This window comes from Eumetopias jubatus, unplaced genomic scaffold, assembly GCF_037043125.1.
Source record: "Eumetopias jubatus isolate StellerSeaLion01/CBP00866 unplaced genomic scaffold, mEumJub1_p1.0 scaffold_14, whole genome shotgun sequence".
In the NCBI taxonomy this organism is placed as follows: Eukaryota; Metazoa; Chordata; class Mammalia; order Carnivora; family Otariidae; genus Eumetopias; species Eumetopias jubatus.
Window position 1 is genome coordinate 21,032,377 of NW_028274820.1, and position 20,446 is coordinate 21,052,822.

The window sequence follows — 20,446 nt, forward strand, 5'->3', positions numbered from 1 at the left end:
GTGGTCGCGGGGAGTCACTTCTGCACAGGTGGGGCAGGTGCGTGGGTGCGGGGCGCGCGGAAAGGCTCGGCGCGGGGGTCCGGACCCCACCAGGCGGGTGGGGGCGGGGCGGGGGCGGGGCCGGCCGGGGGCGGGTCTCGCTGGGCCCCCCGCGGGAGCGGCGGCTGCAGCGGCGGCGCAGGCGCGGTTCCCGCCTCCTCCCGGCTGGCGGAGCGAGTGGAGGTTGCAGCCCGGCTCGGCTCGCCTCGGCTCCCGCGTCGCCGCTGCCGCCGCCGCGAAGCCCCCCGCCCCCCTTCTGCCGCGTCGGGATGAGCTCCCGGAAAGGTGAGTGGCCCGCGGCGTCTCTTCCTCCCCGCCACGCGGCCCCGCAGGCCGGCCGGCCCGACCGTTAATGTGTATCTTCTCTTTCCCTAGTGCTGGCCATTCAGGCCCGAAAGCGGAGGCCGAAAAGAGAGAAACACCCGAAAAAGTGAGTCCACGCCGCGCTAGCCTCGGGGTCCGTGCCCCCGCCCGGTCGAGGGCAGCCCGCGACCACGCAGGGGAAAGTTGCCCGGATCCCCAGGGCCGGCGGGCTGATCCCCCGGGACACCGGCGCTCGCCTCCTGCGCGCCCCGGCGGGCTGCCCTGGGGGAGGGGCGGGCGGGGGAGGGGCGCGTGCGAGCCCGCGGCTGGCCCGCAGAGCATCCCCTGACCCCCCGGGCCCGGGGCGGCCGCGGCCGTGGGCGGGGGGAGGGGGGTGGCGGCCGGGCGCGGAGGCGCCGGGCGTGCGCACCCTCCCTGCGCGCAGCGCTGGCCCGGGGGTCGCGGGCCTTTCCCGGGAGGGGCGCTGGCGTCCGCCGCCCCGGCCCGGCCGCGTCGCGTGCGGCCGTGAGGCTGCTGCGTGGCTCGCACCTGGGCACGGGGGCCCCAGAGGAAGAGGAGCCGAGTGTGCCAGAAAGTGAGTGTGTGTGTGTGTGTGTGTGTGTGTGTGTGTGTGTGTGTGTGTGTGTGTGTGTGTGTGTGTGTGTGTGTGTGTGTGTGTGTGTGTGTGTGTGTGTGTGTGTGTGTGTGTGTGTGTGTGTGTGTGTGTGTGTGTGTGTGTGTGTGTGTGTGTGTGTGTGTGTGTGGCCTTCTCTTCCTCCCCGGCCCCCGCCTCTCGGCGTTTTCTGCTGAAAACCCGAGCCGGTTGTCAAGTGGTTTGCCTCGGGCGTGTTCCTGGCGCGAGTTCAGCGCCGAGACCTGTGCGTTTCGGGGCTCGGGTTTTTATTCGAAACTTTCTGCTCGGGCCGAGCGTCACTTTGCTGCGCGGCGGCTGCGCCCGGGTCGCGGGCTGCGCGGGACCGGTGGGCGTGTGCGCGGGCGGTCCCCGGCGCGGCTCGGCAGCTCTCATTGTGACGGGGAGTTGATGAATAGGGTGGTGATATTTAAAACGTGCCAGCCGCCGGCCACCTCCAGCCTGGCCGCGGACCGGAGTGGGAGCGGCCGGCGCCCGAGAAGCCTTTCCTGGAGAGCTGCTGAGAGACCGCAGAGCGCCGCCGTGTCGCTCCTTCTCTCTTAATTTTAAAAAAGCTAACTAGCGTTCAACGTCTTTACTCCTAGATTTGTGGCTTCACTCTTCCTTTTGAGCAAGAGATACTCGGTGGTGTTTTTGGTCTTACAGGGAATGGCAGTGCGTGATCTTGAAAATCACGAAGCATTTCTTGTTTTGTTTCTTTTGGGGGACTACCCTGCCCCGTTCCTAGGCTTTTCCCCTTCCTGTCCGCCTGGGTCTCTGCCTGCCTGGTGAATTTCGTGTTCTCTATGAAAACTACCTGAGGCATTACTAACGTGGTGATGTATCACGACAGGATTTTTGTTCACTCAAGATGGACTGTAACTTGGAAGTATTTTCAGGGTCTCTCAAAATGGGGTTCTCGATAAAATAACGCCTTTCTTAAAAAATTATTATGACGGAAAATACTTACTAAGGACTTGAGGAACTGGTACGTAAAAATCTGATTTGGGATTCTTAAGACATTAAAACGGAATGGACATGGTACTTTGAGATGCTTTAGAAAATTAATGCTGGCTTTCAAGTCAGGGCCTTAAATTTGGGATTTCCTTTGAACGTTGGGAGATTAAGCCCATCAGTAAGGAGAACTATAACGTTTAGGATCCTGAGTATTGGGTTTTAAAAACAACTTTAAATTTAAAGCATTTATTTTCACATAGTGCATTATGTTTAGAAATGTAAAAATGAATTGAAAAAAGCATGTCCCAGTTTTGGGAATGGCTCTGTGTGTGTGTGTGTACACTTATGTATGTATAATATGTATGTGTGTAATGTGTAGACATACATGTAGAAAAGCACTTTGAGTTAACTAAGTCAACATGTGTTTCATATTTTCATATTTCAGGGTATGACTTTCCTAATGGCCAAGAGCCTTTTTTGGTGTACTGCAGTTTGGATTTATGTGGTATGTTTATAAAGAATTAGTGTATATCCACAATACCAGTTTTTACTCTCACAGATTAACCTGCCAGATTCTTCCATTGTCTATTGTATTTATGTGATAAGATTGGAAAGAAAAGCCCCCAGGCAATGGCTAAGTAAATTGGTTGGTCTGCAAGGTAATTAACAAGAGGAGACCAGTCCAATTACATAACTGATAAATGCAATGCCATTTTTTGCTTAATTCTTTGAATTAAGACATTATTTTATTTTTATTTTTTAAAATTTTTTTAAAGATTCTATTTATTTATTCATGAGAGAGAGAGAGGCAGAGGCAGAGGGAGAAGCAGGCTCCCCGCGGAGCAGGGAGCTCTATGCGGGACTCCATCCCAGCACCCTGGGATCATGACCTGAGTCGAAGGCAGATGCTTAACCGACAGAGCCACCCAGGAGTCCCAAGACATTATTTTAAAGGAATGCTCCATATGATTTATTTATTCATGTATTCAACAAGTATTTGCATGCCTTTCCTTGGAGATGGTGATAGAGCTTTAAACAAGACAAAGCTCCTCGTGAACGTTACATTCTGTGGGTATTGGGGGAGAACCTCAAAGAAGAAGACAAATCAGGATGGCCGTTTCAGATAGTGCTGTGAGGTAGGGACATTAAGATGGGGTGCCTTAAGTAATAGTGATAGATGACATTTAGCTTTACTGCCTCTTACCCCTTGTGACAACACTGAGGTAGGCACTGTTGTTAATCACCATTTTACAGAAGGGCAAGCAACATGTCTGGCTGCAAAGTTGACTATAGGCAGCCTGGGACTAGAGTCCACTCTCAGCTCTCTGAGGAGGTGACATTTGAACAGAAACTAGAATGAGGGGAGGAGGAGATGGGAGTGTGGCAGAGGACTCGGGGAGGAATGGGCTAAGAATGTTGGAGGACCCCAAAGGTTAGGATGACGGGAGTGCTTCGGGAGATGACGATGACAGGGGAGGATGAGAGTGGGTAGGGCCCTGCCCTGTAGGCCATCGGGAGGCTTACCGATGGGAGTGACCCTGCCCTGTAGGCCATCGGGAGGCTTACCGATGGGAGTGACCCTGCCCTGTAGGCCATCGGGAGGCTTACCGATGGGAGTGACAGGATCAGTTCCTGTTTTAAAAAGAGCACTGGCTGTTTGTGGAGAATAATGGATTGTCAAGGGTAGGCGAGAGGTAGAGGCTGGGAGCTGGCCTTCTGTCTGTGAGGGAAACCATGGTGACTTGCTTGGTTCAGGGTGCAAGCAGCGGTGCTAGAGAGAAGTGGTGGAAGGGCCTTCTGGAGACGGCTGGTCTGAGGAGAAGTCCTTGTTTTACAGGCAGCCCTGACAGAGGTGATGGTCACACAGTTAGCTGCGTTTGCACCAGAATTCAGGTCTCCTGATGCCCAGTGTTTTTCCTTTTTGATTAATTCTCCAGAGGAAGAAAAGGAGTAATAGATCTAATTTTAAACCGTATAAATATAATGACTGGCAAACCTAATTATGTGACAACATGGGCCTGGCTTGATGTAATAGGATCTACTTTTGTCATTATCTACTTGTATACGCAAGCTGGCTCTTCATTCATTTTCATTCAGTGAGCTTTTATGAATTGAGGCAGTTCCTGTAGGCTACTTTTTTAGTACGCTGGAATTTGTAGTTGTCAGGAATAGCATTAAGATTTCTCTATTTAGCTGAGTCAAAATTTTAATCTCATCAGACTGTTCCAGTGAGTTTAGTTTGCTAATTATTAATTGACCTGCTTTGTGTGTAACAGGCAGCAGGGAAGGACTACAGTGTCAATTTGATCATGAATTTCAAAAATTAGCTAAATCATATGGCTTGGGATAGTGTTGCTTTGGGGCGTGAGTGAATGAATGTATGAATAGTATTTTTTAAGGATCTTTTTTTTTTTTAAATGCATGTAACTTTTCCATTAGGACATAATATCTTTTAAAGTGTATAATTTGCTGCTTTTTAGTATATTTACAACACTGTGGAACCATCACAGTGATTAATTCCAGAACATTTGCATCCTCCCCCCCCCCCAAATAAACCCCATACTTTTTAGCACTCATGCCTCATTCTCCCCTGCTCCTAATTTATTTTCTGTCTCTACGAACTTACCTGTTCTGGGTATTTCATATAAGTCGTGTCATACAATATATTAGTCTCGGGTCTGATTTCTTTCACTTAGCATAGTGCTTTCAACGTTCATCCATGTTGAGGCATGTATTAGTACTTCATATTTTTGTAGTGCCAGAAATGTTGCATTGTATTGATATGCCATGTTTTATTTATCCATTCATCCATTGATGGACATTCAGGTTCTTTGCACTTTTTGACTATAAATTATTATAGTCAAATTATTTTTAAAAATATTTAATTTAGAGAGAGAGAGCTTGTGAGCAGGGATAGGGGCAGAGGGAAAGGGAGATAATCTTGAGCAGACTTCTGTGCTGAGCATGAAGCCCCCTTGTGGGGCTTGATCTGATTCTGAGATCACAACCTGTGCCAAAACCAAGAGTTGGACCCCCATCTAACTGTGTGCCCCAAGTGCCCCCAACTCCTCTTTTTTTTTAATTAAAACTTTTCATTTTGAAATCATATGACTCATAAGAAGTTGCAAAAATGGTACAGAGTTCCCCGTGTACCCTTTATCCAGCTTCCCCCCAGTGGTGATATCTCACATAACCCTAGAACATTTTCAAAACCAGGGAGTTGACATTGCCACCATGATGCTGTTAACTGGTGTAGATCACTCTGTAGATTAGTCATCACCAGGATTAGGATGCAGAACTGCTTCATCACCACAGAGAAACTTCTCTTGTTACCCTTTAAGAGTCAGACCCTGCCCTCAGCCCTAACTCTTGTCAGGCACTGATCTGTTCTCCATCACTGATTTCGCCACTTTGAGACTGTTACATAAGCGGAGTTATACAGTATGTAACTGTTTGAGATTCTCTTTTTTCACTCAGCACAGTGCCCTTGAGACTCATCCATGTTGTTGGGTGTATCAGTAGATCATTCCTTTTTACTGCTTAATAGTGTTTCATGGTGTGAATGTACCACGGTTTATCCATTGACCTGTTGAAGGACATTTGGATAGTTTCCAGTTTTTTTTTTTTTTTTTTAGATTTTATTTATTTATTTGACAGAGACACAGCAAGAGAGGGAACACAAGCAGGGGGAGTGGGAAAGGGAGAAGCAGGCTTCCCGCAGAGCAGGGAGCCCGATGCGGGGCTCGATTCCAGGACCCTGGGATCATGACCTGAGCTGAAGGCAGACGCTTAATCACTGAGCCGCCCAGGCACCCCTAGTATTCTTACAGATAAAGCTGCTGACCATTTGTTTGCAGATTTTTATGTGAACGTGTTTCTATTCTGTAGGATAAATACCCAAGAGAATGATTGCTGGAGGACTTAGGTTTGTACTTTGACTTTCTAGCAAGTTAGCAACTTGGTCTCTTGATGTGTTTTTTTCCCGCTCTCTGTCTGTCTCTCCGTCTGTACGGTGTCTGTGATCTGTGTGTATGCTTTTGGTGATGGGATTCTGTGCTGGATCCTTTGGGCTTTTGACTTTTCTGTTGATGGGTGGATCCTGTAGTTTATTGCTTGTCTGTGTTCTGTAGTCTGGGTTCTGACTGGTATAGAAAATGATAGGCACAGGATTGGTGGCATTGGGTCGGTAAATCACAGGTGAGACAATTTAGGAATGCTGTCATGCAAGTTGATCTCTTTATTGGGTAAGCCTCAACCCTTTCCTGTAGTATAAACTCCAGCTCACAAACCCATGACCTTGGAATACCTCCCATGGAAGGTAATCACTTATTTTTGACTTCTTGTTAACACATTGTTTACTCAGCAAATATTTTTGCTTACTACAGTACAGTTCAGTAAACACGTATGAAGCAGATTCCTGGTGCTAGGCAGTGTGTTGTATGCTAGGAATATTAAGATAAAGCCCAGTTCTGACTGGCAAGTAGGAGAGCTGTCTGTGTCTCATGGTCAGTAGACCATTGTGGGACCCTGTGATAAGCACTGTGATTTAGGTGCAGTGGTGCTTTGATTGGTAAGGGAAGGCTTGAAGGAAAGACCTTGTTTAATTTTAGCACTACTCTTATTCTACTGAAATAGCTTTTTTTTTTTATGATTAGAAGTAAGTAATATGGTCTTGGTGGAAAATTCAGACAGTACAGAACAATTTAAAGAAATAAACATCAGTTGTAGGTCCACCAATTATTTTGGTGTATTATCCTTTTACTTGTGCATATTTTTTCTCCAGCTTTATTGAGATAGGATTGCCATATAATGTGTAAATTTAAGGTGTACAACATGCTGATTTAATGCCTGTGAAGTTGTGAAATGACTGGCACAGTAAGGTTAGTTAACATCTCCGTCCTCTTGCATAATGACCATTTGTGTGTGTGTGTGGTGGTAAGTTAAGCTCTACTCTCTTAACTTCAGGTATATAATACAGTAGTGTTAATTATAGTCTACTTGTGTATTTTTGTGTTAGTTTTTTTAAAAATTGAATTATAGGGTATGTATGTGTATAGTAACGTGCAGTAATTCTAAGTGTATAGTTTGATGATTTTTACATGTATTCATACCCTTATAACCACCACCCCGATCAAGATACAGACCCTTCCAGTACCTCCCTCATAAGGTTGGTTCCTCAAGCCTCTCCCCAGTCTATGCCCTGCCACCCAGAGGTAGCCATTTTGCTCATATCTGTCATTACTGATTACCTGCCTGTTCTTGAACTTCATATAGAGTATACTCTGGTGTTTGTGTTCTTCATATTGAATGTACTTTTTGTGTCTCACAGATCCGAGAGATTTGTCCATGTTGTTGCAGGTACCAGTAGTTCACTGTTAACTGCTCTGTACTATTCCATTGAGTGAATATACCACAATTTAATTGTCTATTCTGTTGATGAGGATTTTTTTTTCAGTTTTTGGTCATTGTGAATAAAAAGTATTCTGAATAATTTTGCATTATGAATAAACATTCTTTTTTATTTCTATTTTTTATTTTTAAAGGTTTTATTTATTTATTAGAGAGAGAGAGGGAACACAAGCAGGGGGAGTGGGAGAGGGAGAGGTAGGATCCCCGCTGAGCAGGGAGCCCAATGCGGGGCTCGATCCCAGGACCTAGAGATCATGACCTGAGCCGAAGGCAGATGCTTAATGACTGAGCCACCCAGGTGCCCCTAAACATTCTTTTTTAAAGAAGTGCTCACTACCATACAGTTTATAACTGATGGTAGTATTTTTTTAAAGATTTATTTATTTGGGGGAGAGAGAGTGAGCTGGGGGAGGGGCAGAGGCAGAGGGAGAGAGAAAATCTTCAAGCAGACTCCCTGCTGAGTGTGGAGCCTCATGAGGGGGGTGGTGGTGGAGGTTCCATCCCATGACCCTGAGATCATGACCTGAGCCAAAACCAAGAGTTGGACGGTCAGCCGCCTGAGCCAGGCAGCTATAAACATTCTTTTTTTTTTTTTTTTTAAAGATTTTATTTATTTGACAGAGAGAGACACAGCGAGAGAGGGAACGCAAGCAGAGGGAGTGGGAGAGGGAGAAGCAGGCCTCCCGTTGAGCAGGGATCCCGATGCGGGGCTCGATCCCAGGACCCTGGGTTCGTGACCTGAGCCGAAGGCAGACGCTTAACGACTGAGCCACCCAGGCGCCCCAGCTATAAACATTCCTGTGCATGTTCTTTTGTGGACATTTGCATTCATTTCTCTTGGAGATAAGCCCTTGCAGTGGAATTGCTAGGTTACAGAATAGGTGTATACTTAGTGTTAGTAGTAAGGGCAAAGATATTTTTCCCCCAGCTTTATTATGAAATAGTTTTGATTGAACTACTTTACTCTCACACCAGCAGTGTATGATAGTTTCGGTTGCTTTACATCTTTGCCACACTTGATAGAGTCATTCTTTTTAATTGTGTCTATTCTGGGTATATATCGATACCTCATTTTGGTTCTGTTTTGCATTTTTCTGAGTGATGATGGCGTTGAACATCTCTTCATAATGTTTATTGGTCATTTGAATTTCCTATTTTGTGAAGTGCTTGTTTTGTCTTTTGCCCTTTTAAAAAAATATTGGGTTGTAAGTCTTTTTTTCTTGTAGAAAATTATGATACTTTAATTGAGATATAATTTACCATATAAAATATATAAAATATTTTTATAAAATATTTTTATAAAATAAAAAATATAAAATACCATAAAAGTCATCTGCTTAAAGTGTACAATTAAGTAGTTTTTAGTAGATTCAGAGTTATGTTAAACTGATTCTTTTTTTAAAAGATTTTATTTATTTATTTAATTGACAGAGAGAGAGTGAGAGAGGGAACACAAGCAGGGGGAGTGGGAGAGGGAGAAGCAGGCTTCCGGCTGAGCAGGGACCCCGATGCGGCGCTCGATCCTAGGACGCTGGGATCATGACCTGAGCTGAAGACAGACGCCTAAGCACTGAGCCACCCAGGTGCCCCTGGTAAACTGATTCTTGAAGAGCCAATAGCAGTTTGCCAAGTAAGTAAGAGGGGGCAGGGTGAGGGCCTTCCAGGCAGAAGCAGTATTGCAGCTGGTATAAACATGTGGAGGTGTAAATGGCGTGCTTGTATTTCTGGAATGTCAAGCAGGTAGGAAAGGCTGGGGTGCAGGGTGTGGTGACCAATGAGTGGAGCTCATCTGTCTGAGGAACTTGACAAGGGACTGGGGAGCTGTTAGGAGGCACAGGTTGAGATTTTTAGAAAGATTACTCTAGCTACTGTGTGGAGAATGCCTTAGAGGCCAGGAGATCTATTAGGAGGCTCTTGGGGGAGGCTTCAGGAGACGGATGGGTATTAAGGAAGCAGTAGAATTCATTGAAGTTAGTGTCCAATTTAATGTGGGAGGTAGGTGGGAAGGGTCTAGGATGAATCCCAAGTTTCTGAATTAGCAAAATTTGTGGATGGTGTTGTCATTCCTCAAGATAGGGAATGCAGAGCCAGTTTGGGAAAAGCTGATGATGGCTCTAGTTAGGCTGTTAGAGGTGTCTGGGTGAGTCCAGTTAAAGATACTAGTCAGTGTTTGCACCTAGAGCACTGGGAAGAGCTGTGGTTAGGAGATGTGAATTGGGAGTTAGGAATAGCTGTTGGCATAGCTGTGGGTGGCTCCTGGTTGAAGGTGCTGAGTGTGAACAGAAGAAAGCCACAGGTGGGGTTGTGGTAAAGGAGGAGCCAGAGAGGAGAACCAGGAGAAAGGTGATTGATGGAGACCAGAGTCACGGTCTGCGAAAAAGCTCAAGAGGTGAGCCCCAGTCTTGGCCTTTGATTTTGGCAGTTAGGGAGTCATTAGAGACTAGTGCTTTTAGACCAGTGGATTTGCTTGAGTGAATGGGATGACAGGACGTTGGAGTCTTTTTTTTTCTTTTGAAAAGATTAGTCCTTGGAACATGTGGGTGGTACAGTCAGTTCAATGCGGGACTCTTGGTTTTGGCTCAGGTCGTGATCTCAGGGTCATGAGATTGAGCCCCGCCTGAGGCTCTGAGCTCAGTGTGGAGTCTGCTTAAGACTCTCCCTCTCTTTCTGCTCCCCCCCACTTCAAATAAATAGATAAATCTTAAAAAAAAAAATTACTCCTTGAGTAACCTTTCTTTGTGTAAAGGAGAAAAGGTAGAGGGAGTGGTTCTTGAGAAGTGGGACATCCCCCCCCGCCCCCCCACCCCCCATGTAAGCAGATGGTAAGGAGTCAGTAGAAAGGGAGAGGTTGAAAATACTGGCAGGGGGGATTTTGGAGCAGAAACCCTGAATTGACAGGAAGGGGTAGGATCAGAGACAGGTTTGCTTTGGACATGAGGACGGTGACTTTCCCTGAGATGAGGAAGGCTATAGGTTGCATGAAAAACATGTTCCCAGACCTTGCTGGAATGTTACATAATACACTGTATAGGTACTGTATTATCTTTGGAAAATTAAAAACTGGAGTGGAGTAACATCTGGCGCCTAGGGTTGTGGACCTGTGGTAAGTGCAGGGAAGGGTTGGCTGTTAGTAGGCTTCTGGTGTTAACGCTACCCTCTTTTTTCCTCAGTGACGTATCCAGCAGTCCCGACTGGGTTGCATTTCCACGTACTGAGTACTTTCACTTCTCTGTCTGCTGTAGTTCCATATTGGTTTTTATTTTATTTTATTTTATTTGTTTATTTGACATAGAGAGGGAGAGAGACAGAGTGAGCACAAGCAGGAGGAGTGGCAGGCAGAGGCAGAGGGAGAAGCAGGCTCCCCACAGAGAAGGGGGAGCCCGATGCGGGACTCGATCCCGGGACTCCGGGATCATGACCTGAGCCGAAGGCAGTGGCTTAACCAACTGAGCCACCCAGGTGCCCTCCATATTGTTTTAATTGCTGTTGTTTGGAATACATTTTACAGTTTTTTGGTAGGCTGGAAGCTCTCCTCCATCTCCCATAAACACCTTGTTACTCTTGTTTTCAGAATTTTTGGGGCAATTCTTGCATATGTATTCATTAAGATCATAATTCTAAGTCCCTCCCCCAGTTTGCTTTTGCTGTTTGGTTTGAGGTAATTGAATTTGTAGATTAATTTAGTGAGACCTGACAAGTCTTGAATTAGAAACACATTTTAAAAAGTGACTTTATTTATTTTTTTAAAGATTTTATTAAGAGAGAGAGAGAGAGCACAAGCAAGGGGAGTGGGAGAGGGAGAAGCAGGCTCCCCGCTGAGCAGGGAGCCTGATGCAGGACTTGATCCTAGGACCCTGGGATGGTGATGTGATCCGAAGGCAGACGGGTAACTGACAGAGCCATCCAGACACCCCTATTTTTGATTTTTTTTTTTTTTAAGTAAGCTTTGTGTTCAGCTTGGCACTTAAACTCACAACCCGAGATCAGAAGTCACATTCTCTACCAACACCCCTAAAAAAGTGACTTTAAAAATATTATGTACCATATCTGGAAGCTATAGAAATACATAAAGAAGAAAACAAAAATGACTCATTGTCACCATCCAGCAAGATATGCACTGATAGGATTTTGTTAATATTTTTATATATTTCCTTCTAGGCTTTTTTTCTATTCTTGTGGTGTTTTTTTTTTTTTTAATTTACTTAGTCATTGCATATATGATTTTGTATTCTTTCCTTAACATTTTGTCATGAACATCTTTAATGTCTTTAAAAACTTTTTACAACCAATTATTGACTGTGTAACATTATAAACTATTTAATTTGCTTAAACATTTTTCTATCCTAGACAAATGTTTCCTGTTTTTAGGCATAGTATTTCAGTGAATACCTTTGTCTGCATTTCACATTTTTTAGATTATGTAGAGTCTTAGACTGGAAAAATTGAATCAAGGCAGTGAACTTTTTAAGCCAAATTTTGGAAGGCTCTTGTGAAGAAGAGTCAACAGGACTAGAGCTAGCCAGAACATGAAGAAAAGCAATAAAAAAATGACAGCATTAGTTTGAAAATGTTACACTTAAGGAAGAATAAGACAGTTGGGAGGACTTGTTTGGAGATGGGAAAAAGATTTTATTTTAGGCACATGGAATCTGAAGTAGCACATGGCCAAAAGGAGGTGCATTGTAGGGAGTTGGTGCCCAGCTGGGAGGCTGGAACTTAGAATACGCATTGGGGTTGGTTAGGACAGCAAGGTCAGCTTCCTGATGGAGGAAGGCTGGGGCCTCAGACTGCGGGAATGCTTGTTGGGCAAAATGAAGGAAAGAAGCTGAAGATCAGAGTAAAGAGGACAAATAAATGGGCCAGAGAAGTCCAAGGAGAATGAAATTTGAGAAAAGTTCATTAGATTTATTCATTTAGTTCATCATTGATGGCTTTCATATTTCAAGAATTAGTGTTCTTCTGTCTATCTGTCTTGACAATTTATGAAGAATTTACCTGTCATGGTCTTGTCTCATCATCTGATAAAGTCAGATAGTGTTATTTGTGTTGATGGCTAAGGATTAAAGAGATTTTTGTCTTGCTCTCTTTGTGTTAAAGATTTCATAGGACCCCCAGATTTTTGACACCAAATCTTGTGTTCTATTTCCAAAAAAAAAACCAAAAACCAAAAACCAAACTCAAAAAACAAAAACAGAAAAAAGTCTTTATCTGCATTTGCCAGGTTTTTGAGCTCGTAGCCTGCCTTGATTCCAGGAGCATTATCAGCCAAGGTTAAAAGTAGCACAGTCTAGACTTCTAGAGGCGTTAGAGTAACTTGCGTGGACAGGTATTAACAAGAGAATTTTTTCTTTTCTTTGTTTTGGTGGGGGTGCCTTATTTTGTCTACTATGTTTCCATGGGAACATTTCAGGTTGAGTTTGTTTTGTAAGATACCTTACGTATCTGAATATAAGACACCCTTGATTATAAGTCTCCTAATTCCCCAGTGAGAAGATTAAGATTCTCTACAACTTGAATGTGTAAATCTGAGATATAGATGGAATAGTCAAATGTTTACTTATGATATTTAATTTCTAAAGTTAATTACACATAAATTCACAAGTGAATTTATACATTACTTTAGGAATATCTCTTTTCCTCTTAAGTTTCGTGAAGCAGTTAAAACTGCTTTTTGCAGTTAGAAATGCATTTTGAGGGGCGCCTGGGTGGCTTAGTCGTTAAGCGTCTGCCTTCGGCTCAGGCCCTGATCCCATGGTCCTGGGATGGAGCCCCGCATCAAGCTCCCTGCCCTGTGGGAAGCCTGCTTCTCCCTCTCCCACTCCCCCCCGCTTGTGTTCCCTCTCTCGCTGTGTCTCTCTCTGTCAAATAAATAGAATCTTAAAAAAAAAAAAAAACACGTGTTTTGATTCACTGCACATACAAAAATGGTAACTATAAGGTAACCTAATTGTGGTAATTATTTCACAAAAATATGTAAGTCGGATCATCATGATACACGACTTCAGTATGTACAACTTCATCAGTTATACCACAATAAAGCTGTTAAAGTTATAAGTATCTTGAAATTGCTATATCTGAGTAATTGGTTATGGAGATTCATCACTATCTTCCTTGTTTTATCTATTTACAAAAAAAAAGTTTTTTTTTAACTATTTTTTGGAAACATGTTAAAATGTTTTTTGAAACATGTTAAAAAATGATTTTTGAATCAGTTAATGGTTTTCCAGAAGCACATGGTATATACTTTTTAAAACTTAATTTTTTCCCTAGTTTTATTGAGAAGTAATTGAATACATCACTGTGTAAGTTTAAGGCATACAGCATGATGGTCCGATTTACGTTTACTGTAAAATGATTGCCACAATAGGTTCAGCTAATATCCATCTTCTCATACAGATACAATAAAAAGAAAAGAAAAACAGATTTCTCCTTGTGGTGAGAACTCTTCAGATCTACTTTCTTAACAACTTTCCTGTGTACTGTACGGCGGTGTTAACTGTAGTCATCATGCTGTGACTGGGAGTTTGTGCATTTGGCTACCTTCCTCTACTTCTCCCATCCCCTGCCTCTGGTAACCACAAGTCCTCTCTCCTTAAAAACTTCATTTTTTAGAACAAGTTTAAGTTTATGGAAAAGCTGTGAAGATAGTCCCAGGAGAGCCTGTGATATTTATTTCAGTCTAACCTGAGGTGCATCATTCTTGAATCCATACAGGATACTGACACTGGATATTTGATCCAGGCTACAGCTACCTGTTTGCGAAACAATGAGACATTTGTTTTGTTTTGTTTTTCCTCATTTGTTTTATGGACTTACGTTTGTTATTACAATTTAATGATTTACTTGCTTTTAAAAACAATTTTTAAAAACAGGCTTGAGTACAGCGTTAATGAGGTCATAGCTTAAGGAATAGTTCCAAAAACGTGTTGAATTTACTTGCCTCCTTTGAAATTGATTTTATGGGGTTGATGTCTCTAAGCCTTCCAAATTAGTATTGATTACAGTGATTTCAGCCAGTTCCCCCAGATGGTTCTCAGTCAGAGAAGAGTGGCTTACACTCCTCCCCTATTCTGTCTGACCAGCTCCTCTGGGAGTGATCTTCTGTTCCCTGCCATCGAGCCGTCAAGCCTAGCATTCCCATAATCCTGATTGTTCCTTTCCTCTTGAAGATTTTTTCCTTTATTATGTTAAAGATAGGATAATTGAAAGAGCAGTCTATCATAAGAAACGCTTTGTAAGGACTGGAGTATAAGGAAACTATCTCTTTTTTGAGGGATAATTTTTGGGAAAAGACCATATTTTATATATTTGGGCATATATGATACTTTATGCTGAGTTCTGAGCCTTACTAGATAAATCCTGCAAAACGTATTATGTAATGTTTTGCCCCCGATATTTGAATTCAGTTCTGCATTGAATATCTTTGTGGTCACACTGCTTTGCTAATAATCAAATTAATGATTGATTTATCAATTCCAGGGTACATTTATTTCAGCTATCTCTTGGACAAATAATTAATATAAATATTTTTAGACATTGTAATTCTAAAGTCAGGGTCTTAAAATGTGGGACCGGCTCAGGGCGCCTGGGTGGCTCAGTTGGTTAAGCGACTGCCTTCGGCTCAGGTCATGATCCTGGAGTCCCAGGATCGAGTCCCGCATCTGGCTCCCTGCTCAGCGGGGAGTCTGCTTCTCCCTCTGACCCTCCCCCCTCTCATGCTCTCTCTCTCTGTCATTCTCTCTCTCAAATAAATAAATAAATAAAATCTTAAAAAAAATCTTTAAAAAAAAATAAAAAGATAGGCACGAGATAGAACACCCTGTTGAGGCTGTTGAATGTTTTAGGCTTTGATACGTTGTAACCCATGACTGTTACTTTAGTGGAGCATAGAGTGTGGGTGCTGGCATACCCCGTAGGACTGGACGCGTAGATGTGCCTCTGGAAGGGCTGTGTGACTGTGCAGGTTAACTAGGTAGGGTGCTGGAAGGAGTAAAGAGAGACTTCAACCCAGGGGTACCTCATAACCCGAAGCAGAAGTTTGAGATGGAGAAGAGGGAAGGTGGACTGTGCACTTGGAAGGACTCCGTGCCTGGGCGCTGGCTTCAGTGCCCCCGGAGCGCAGGTGCCAGCTCACATGGGGAGTCTTATCCTCCTGCTTATTTTTATTTCTAGAGTATCTCACTGAAAGATACTTTTTTGAGGAGGAGGTACAATGTGTTTTATCCCCAAATAGGTTGTAACCGAATGTTACTTTCGGCATTCTTGTGGAATTGACTCTTTGACCAATGAAACACTGGAGGAGGGCTGTGGGTCTGAGAATGCGGTGCGCGGCGCCCAGACAGGTGTTGGTCACCCTTACGTTGCAGTAGCAGAATGATAAATACAATTTTACAGAGAACTCTTCTATGTAAAGTGGAAAAAGTTCTGGGAGAGTTGGCAGGTGAGGCATCCTCGCTGCCCAGCCTTCCCCTCATCCCCTGTGGGGCTCCCCACAGCAGCTTGGTGGATGCAGCTTCACATTTCTCAGGCCTTCATTCCCTTTTTTTTTTTTTTTTAAGATTTTATTTATGTATTTGACAGAGAGAGAGACAGCGAGAGAGGGAATACAAGCAGTGGGAGTGGGAGAGGGAGAAGCAGGCTTCCTGCGGAGCAGGGAGCCCGATGTGGGGCTCGATCCCAGGACCTGGGATCATGACCTGAGCCGAAGGCAGACGCTTAACGACTGAGCCACCCTTGGGGGTGCCCCGGGCCTTCATTCTTCTTCCTTTCTCCCTCATGAAGGAGCGAAGTTACTTGATTTAAGTTACTTAACTCTGTTTGGTGCCTGAGCTGGTTAGAGTGGTTCAGCGGTCTTCACAACCACCAATTGATCTGCAGAAAGACAAGCAATTCTGGGTCTGATACAGAAGGTAAAGTTTTTAACCCCCCAATGTGGGGCTTGAGCCCACAACCCTAAGAACAGGAGTTGCACACTATACCGACTGAGCCAGCCAGGCACCACAAGAACCTTATTTTTTAATTCTTCCCTTTACTGTCTGAAAAAAAATTTTTGTATTCTCTGTCCCTGAATGGAGATGACTATTGGCATGCCACACAGGTCTGGACTGTTTTGTCACATGCAGATATGGTAAGACTGGAATGGAAGTTACGTCAGGTAGAAAAGTTTAGTGTATAATAAGATAGATTTTAAAAAAGGTATAACTTTGTTTTCTGTCTTAGCTTTGAAAACTTGTATTTTGTTTTGCTTTTTAGTAGCTACAAGGTGGAGACTTTCAATATCCTTATAAAGCAACCAGTATCCTGTAGGTCTAACAGTAAAAGCAGGTCTGTTCTCTTTCCCTTAGCTCCACTCACACTACTTCCTGCAGCATCTTTGTCATCAAGTTAAGGGACACTCGAAGATAAGTTTACTTTTTAGAGGATCCTGAGCTTTGCCTATTACTTTGTGTAGGAAAAGTCTATCTCACTTCCCCAGCTTAACCAAGAAGAGGTGATGGGTTCCCATTTCCCCAAAGTCCGGTTTACCTTTGCATATTCTTTGCTAAGGCTGGTATTGCTGTCAGAGGTAGCTGATCAGGGTTTGCGTTTTGACAGGGTCACTTTTCTGAGTGGTGTTAGATAATTTAATTTTTCTAAAGCTCAATTTCTTCATCATAAAGTAGAGCTAAGAGTACTTAGCTCTCAGAATAAATGGTAGGATTAAGTGAGATACACACACACACACACACATACACACATACACATACACACACACACTCTGCACCTAGTAAACGCTCAGTAAGTGGCAGCAGTTAGTTTTATGATATTTCATTTGTATTTTAGAGATTTTTATAACAGGAAAAGGCAGACTGTGGAATTGTGAAAATTTCTTATCTAAACGTGCATATGCCTTTATTTTTGGCCAGCTTAAATTTTTCAAAATTGAACTATAGTTGACACACGATGTTGTATTAGTTTCAGACGTACAGCATAGTGATTCAACAACTCTGTCACAGTGGCATTGCTTATATTCCCTCTGCTGTATCTTTCATCCCCGAGATTGACTTATTCCATGACAGAAGCCTGTACCTCCCTCCCCACTGTACCCATTTTTCCTGTTCCTCCATTCTTACTCCCCTCTGGCAACCATCCGTTGTTAGTTTGTTCTCTGTATTTATGGGTCTGTTTCTGTTTTTTGTTTCTTAGTTTGTTCATTTGTTTTGTTTTTTAGATTCCACATATAAGTGAAGTCATGTGGTATATGTCTTTCTCTGTCTTACTTCACTTTGCATCATACCCCCTAGGTCCATCCATATTATTGCAAATGGCAAGATCTCATTCTTTTTTATGGCTGAGTAATAATCCATTATGTTTGCACGCATGCACTTACACCGTATCTTTTTTATCTCTTCATCCATTGGTAGACACTTGGGTTGCTTCTGTATCTTGGCTATTATAAGTAATGCTGCAGTGAACATAGGGGTACATATATTATCTCTTCAAATTAGTGTTTTTGTTTTCTTGTTTTCTTTATCTACTAGTGGAATTACTGAATCATAATGGTATTTCTATTTTTAATTTTTTGAGGAACCTCCATACTGTTTCCATAGTGTCTGCACCAGTTGACATTCCCACCAACAATGCAAGCAGGTTCCTTTTTCTCCACATCCCCACCAACACTTGTTATTTTTTTCTTTTAAAGTTTTTACTTACTTTTTTTTTTTTTTTAGTAATCTCTACACCCAATGCGGGGCTTGAACTCACGACCCTGAGATCAAGTCACATGTCTTCCTTTTTTTTTTCTTTAAGATTTTATTTATTTGAGAGAGAGAGAGAGCGAGAGAGCACACAAGTGGGGGGGGAGGGGCAGAGGGAGAAGCAGACTCCCCACTGAGCAAGGAGCTCGGATGTGGGGCTCAATCCCAGGATCCCCGGATCATGACACATGAGCCAACCGACTGAGCCACCCAGGCGCCCCTGAGAGTCACATGCTCTTCCAGTTGACCCAGCCAAGTGCCTCAACACTTGTTATTTCTTACTTTTTTTTTTTTTTTTTTAAAGTAAACACCTCTTATGTGGGGCTCTTGGGACCCTGGGACCCTGAGATCCTGAGATCAAGAGTTGAGTACTTTACCTACTGAGCCAGCCAGGTGCTCCTTTTTAGTCCTTTTTAGGCAGAGTCTAAGAGGGAAATAAACATTTGGTATCCCTCGTTTTATGAAGTAAATGTACTTTGGGTAAGATTGAAAAACCACTTTTTATAAAGGGAATTCTAGTTTCCTGTTAGCTAATATTAAGAAATCAAAGTGATGTTTAAAACAAAACACTCCCCCCCCCACCAAAAGTGATATTTTCCCATGAAAAGATTTCTTAATAGATTTGAGAACTTTGGCTAATAAAAAAGGTGAAGGTGGGTATTAGGCCTGAGCCGTAGGGTTGTGCTTAGGGTGGGAAATGCTTTGCAGCACTACCCATCTCAGGGACTTCACTTTCCCAAGCTTTGCCTGTCATATTTTCTGTAAGACCAGAGAAATCCCTCTTAAAGGGGAGAGATTCTTGACTCTGTAACCTGAAGTTTTTAAAGATTTTGAAAATAAGCCTCATTCCTTCTTTTTGATAAAGATGTAGTCTTGTATGTCACTATGAAAAAGCAAATATGATTGGACATGCCTTAATTTTGAGCTGAGTATATATGACATTGAGCTATATGAGATTGGCTTTTTTTCCTTTAGTGTCGGATTCTATCATTTTTCTTGTGGTTTATCTCATATCCATAAATAGCTAATAGAGCAACTAACGTTTATTAAGCATTTGTGTCTTGGGCATTCTACTAAATGCTTAACAGGTACTTACGTTTAATTCTAACAGCTTGAAATTGGGCTCTTTAAATTTTCAGCTGTCCAGAATCCATTTATCCTACTGGAAGGAGGCCTCAGTTTTTGTACGGGGATTATCCCTTATCTATTTTTGGTTCAGGTAATTCAGGTCTCTTCCTGTTTCTCCTGCACTCCGGGGATGGAGCACGGCCTGTTTCAGCCACAGTTAGATCCCACCTAGAGCTCATCATAGGGCTTTTGCTTTCTTTGGTTTGACTGTGAGAGGTTGTTAAATGGAGTTATTGAAGCCATTTTGTCACCAGGCAGATCTTGCAAATGAACAGAGAAGAGAGCCTAGCCAAAAGGTGGAGAGAGACTCAGTCCTGAAAATGATGTGGAACTCTGTCTGAAGCAAGGGCTACCTGCTGGACTTCAGTTATGTAAGCCAGGTTGAGTTGGGGTTTCTATTACTTAAAACCGAAAGAGCAGCATTACTCATAATGGTGGGTGGAAATATCCCAAATATCCATTAACTGATGAACAAATAAACAAAATGTAGTAAATCCACATGGTGGAATATCATTTGGCAATAAAAACAGTGAGTTAGTGTTACGTACTACATCATAGATGTACTTTGAAAACAGTATACCAAATGGAAGAAGCCAGTCATGAATGACCAGATATTTATATTGACATGACATTTCTAGAGGCAAATCCATAGAGATGGAAAATAGAGAACTGGTTGCCTAAGTCTGGGGGGAGGGGAAATAGGGAGCTGTTGTTGATAGCTGTGAGTTTCTTTTTGGGGTGATGAATATATACTAAAATGATTGTGGTGATGCAGAACTCTGAATATACTAAAAGTCATGAAATTGTATACTTTAAATGGGTGGATTGTATGATCAAGGACTTGTATCTGTCTAAAGCTATTATTAAAAAAACACAACTGATGTTCCAAAAAAAAATCCTGAAAATTCTAGCAGGTCATACTCTTATTATTATTATTATGCTCAGTTAGCCAACATATAATACATCATTAGTTTTTGATGTAGTGTTCAATGATTCATTAGTGGCGTGTAACACCCAGTGCTCACCACAACATGTGCCCTCCTTAATGCCCATCACCCAGTTACCCCATCCCCCCACCCACCTCCCTTCTGTAACCCTCAGTTTGGTTCCCGGAGTCCAGAGTCTCTCATGGTTTGTCTCCCTCTCTGATTTCTTCGCATTCAGTTTTCCCTCCCTTCCCCTGTGGTCCTCCCCACTATTCCATATGTTCCACATGTGAGTGAAACCATATGATAATTGTCTT

At 43.1% G+C, this 20,446-nt stretch overlaps 1 protein-coding gene across 2 annotated transcripts in view; it reads left to right on the forward strand.

Annotated features, from left to right (window-relative positions):
* The first annotated feature begins 212 nt into the window (after positions 1–212).
* The window catches only part of SRPK2 (SRSF protein kinase 2), a 241,871-nt gene continuing 221,637 nt past the window's right edge, over positions 213–20,446 (forward strand). For both annotated transcript variants that reach the window (XM_028120177.2, XM_028120204.2), the window contains exons 1-2: positions 213–324; positions 415–469. In XM_028120177.2, coding sequence (XP_027975978.1) covers positions 309–324; positions 415–469 — 71 coding nt within the window. In that variant the 5' untranslated portion in view covers positions 213–308. The remainder of the gene's footprint in view (positions 325–414; positions 470–20,446) is intronic.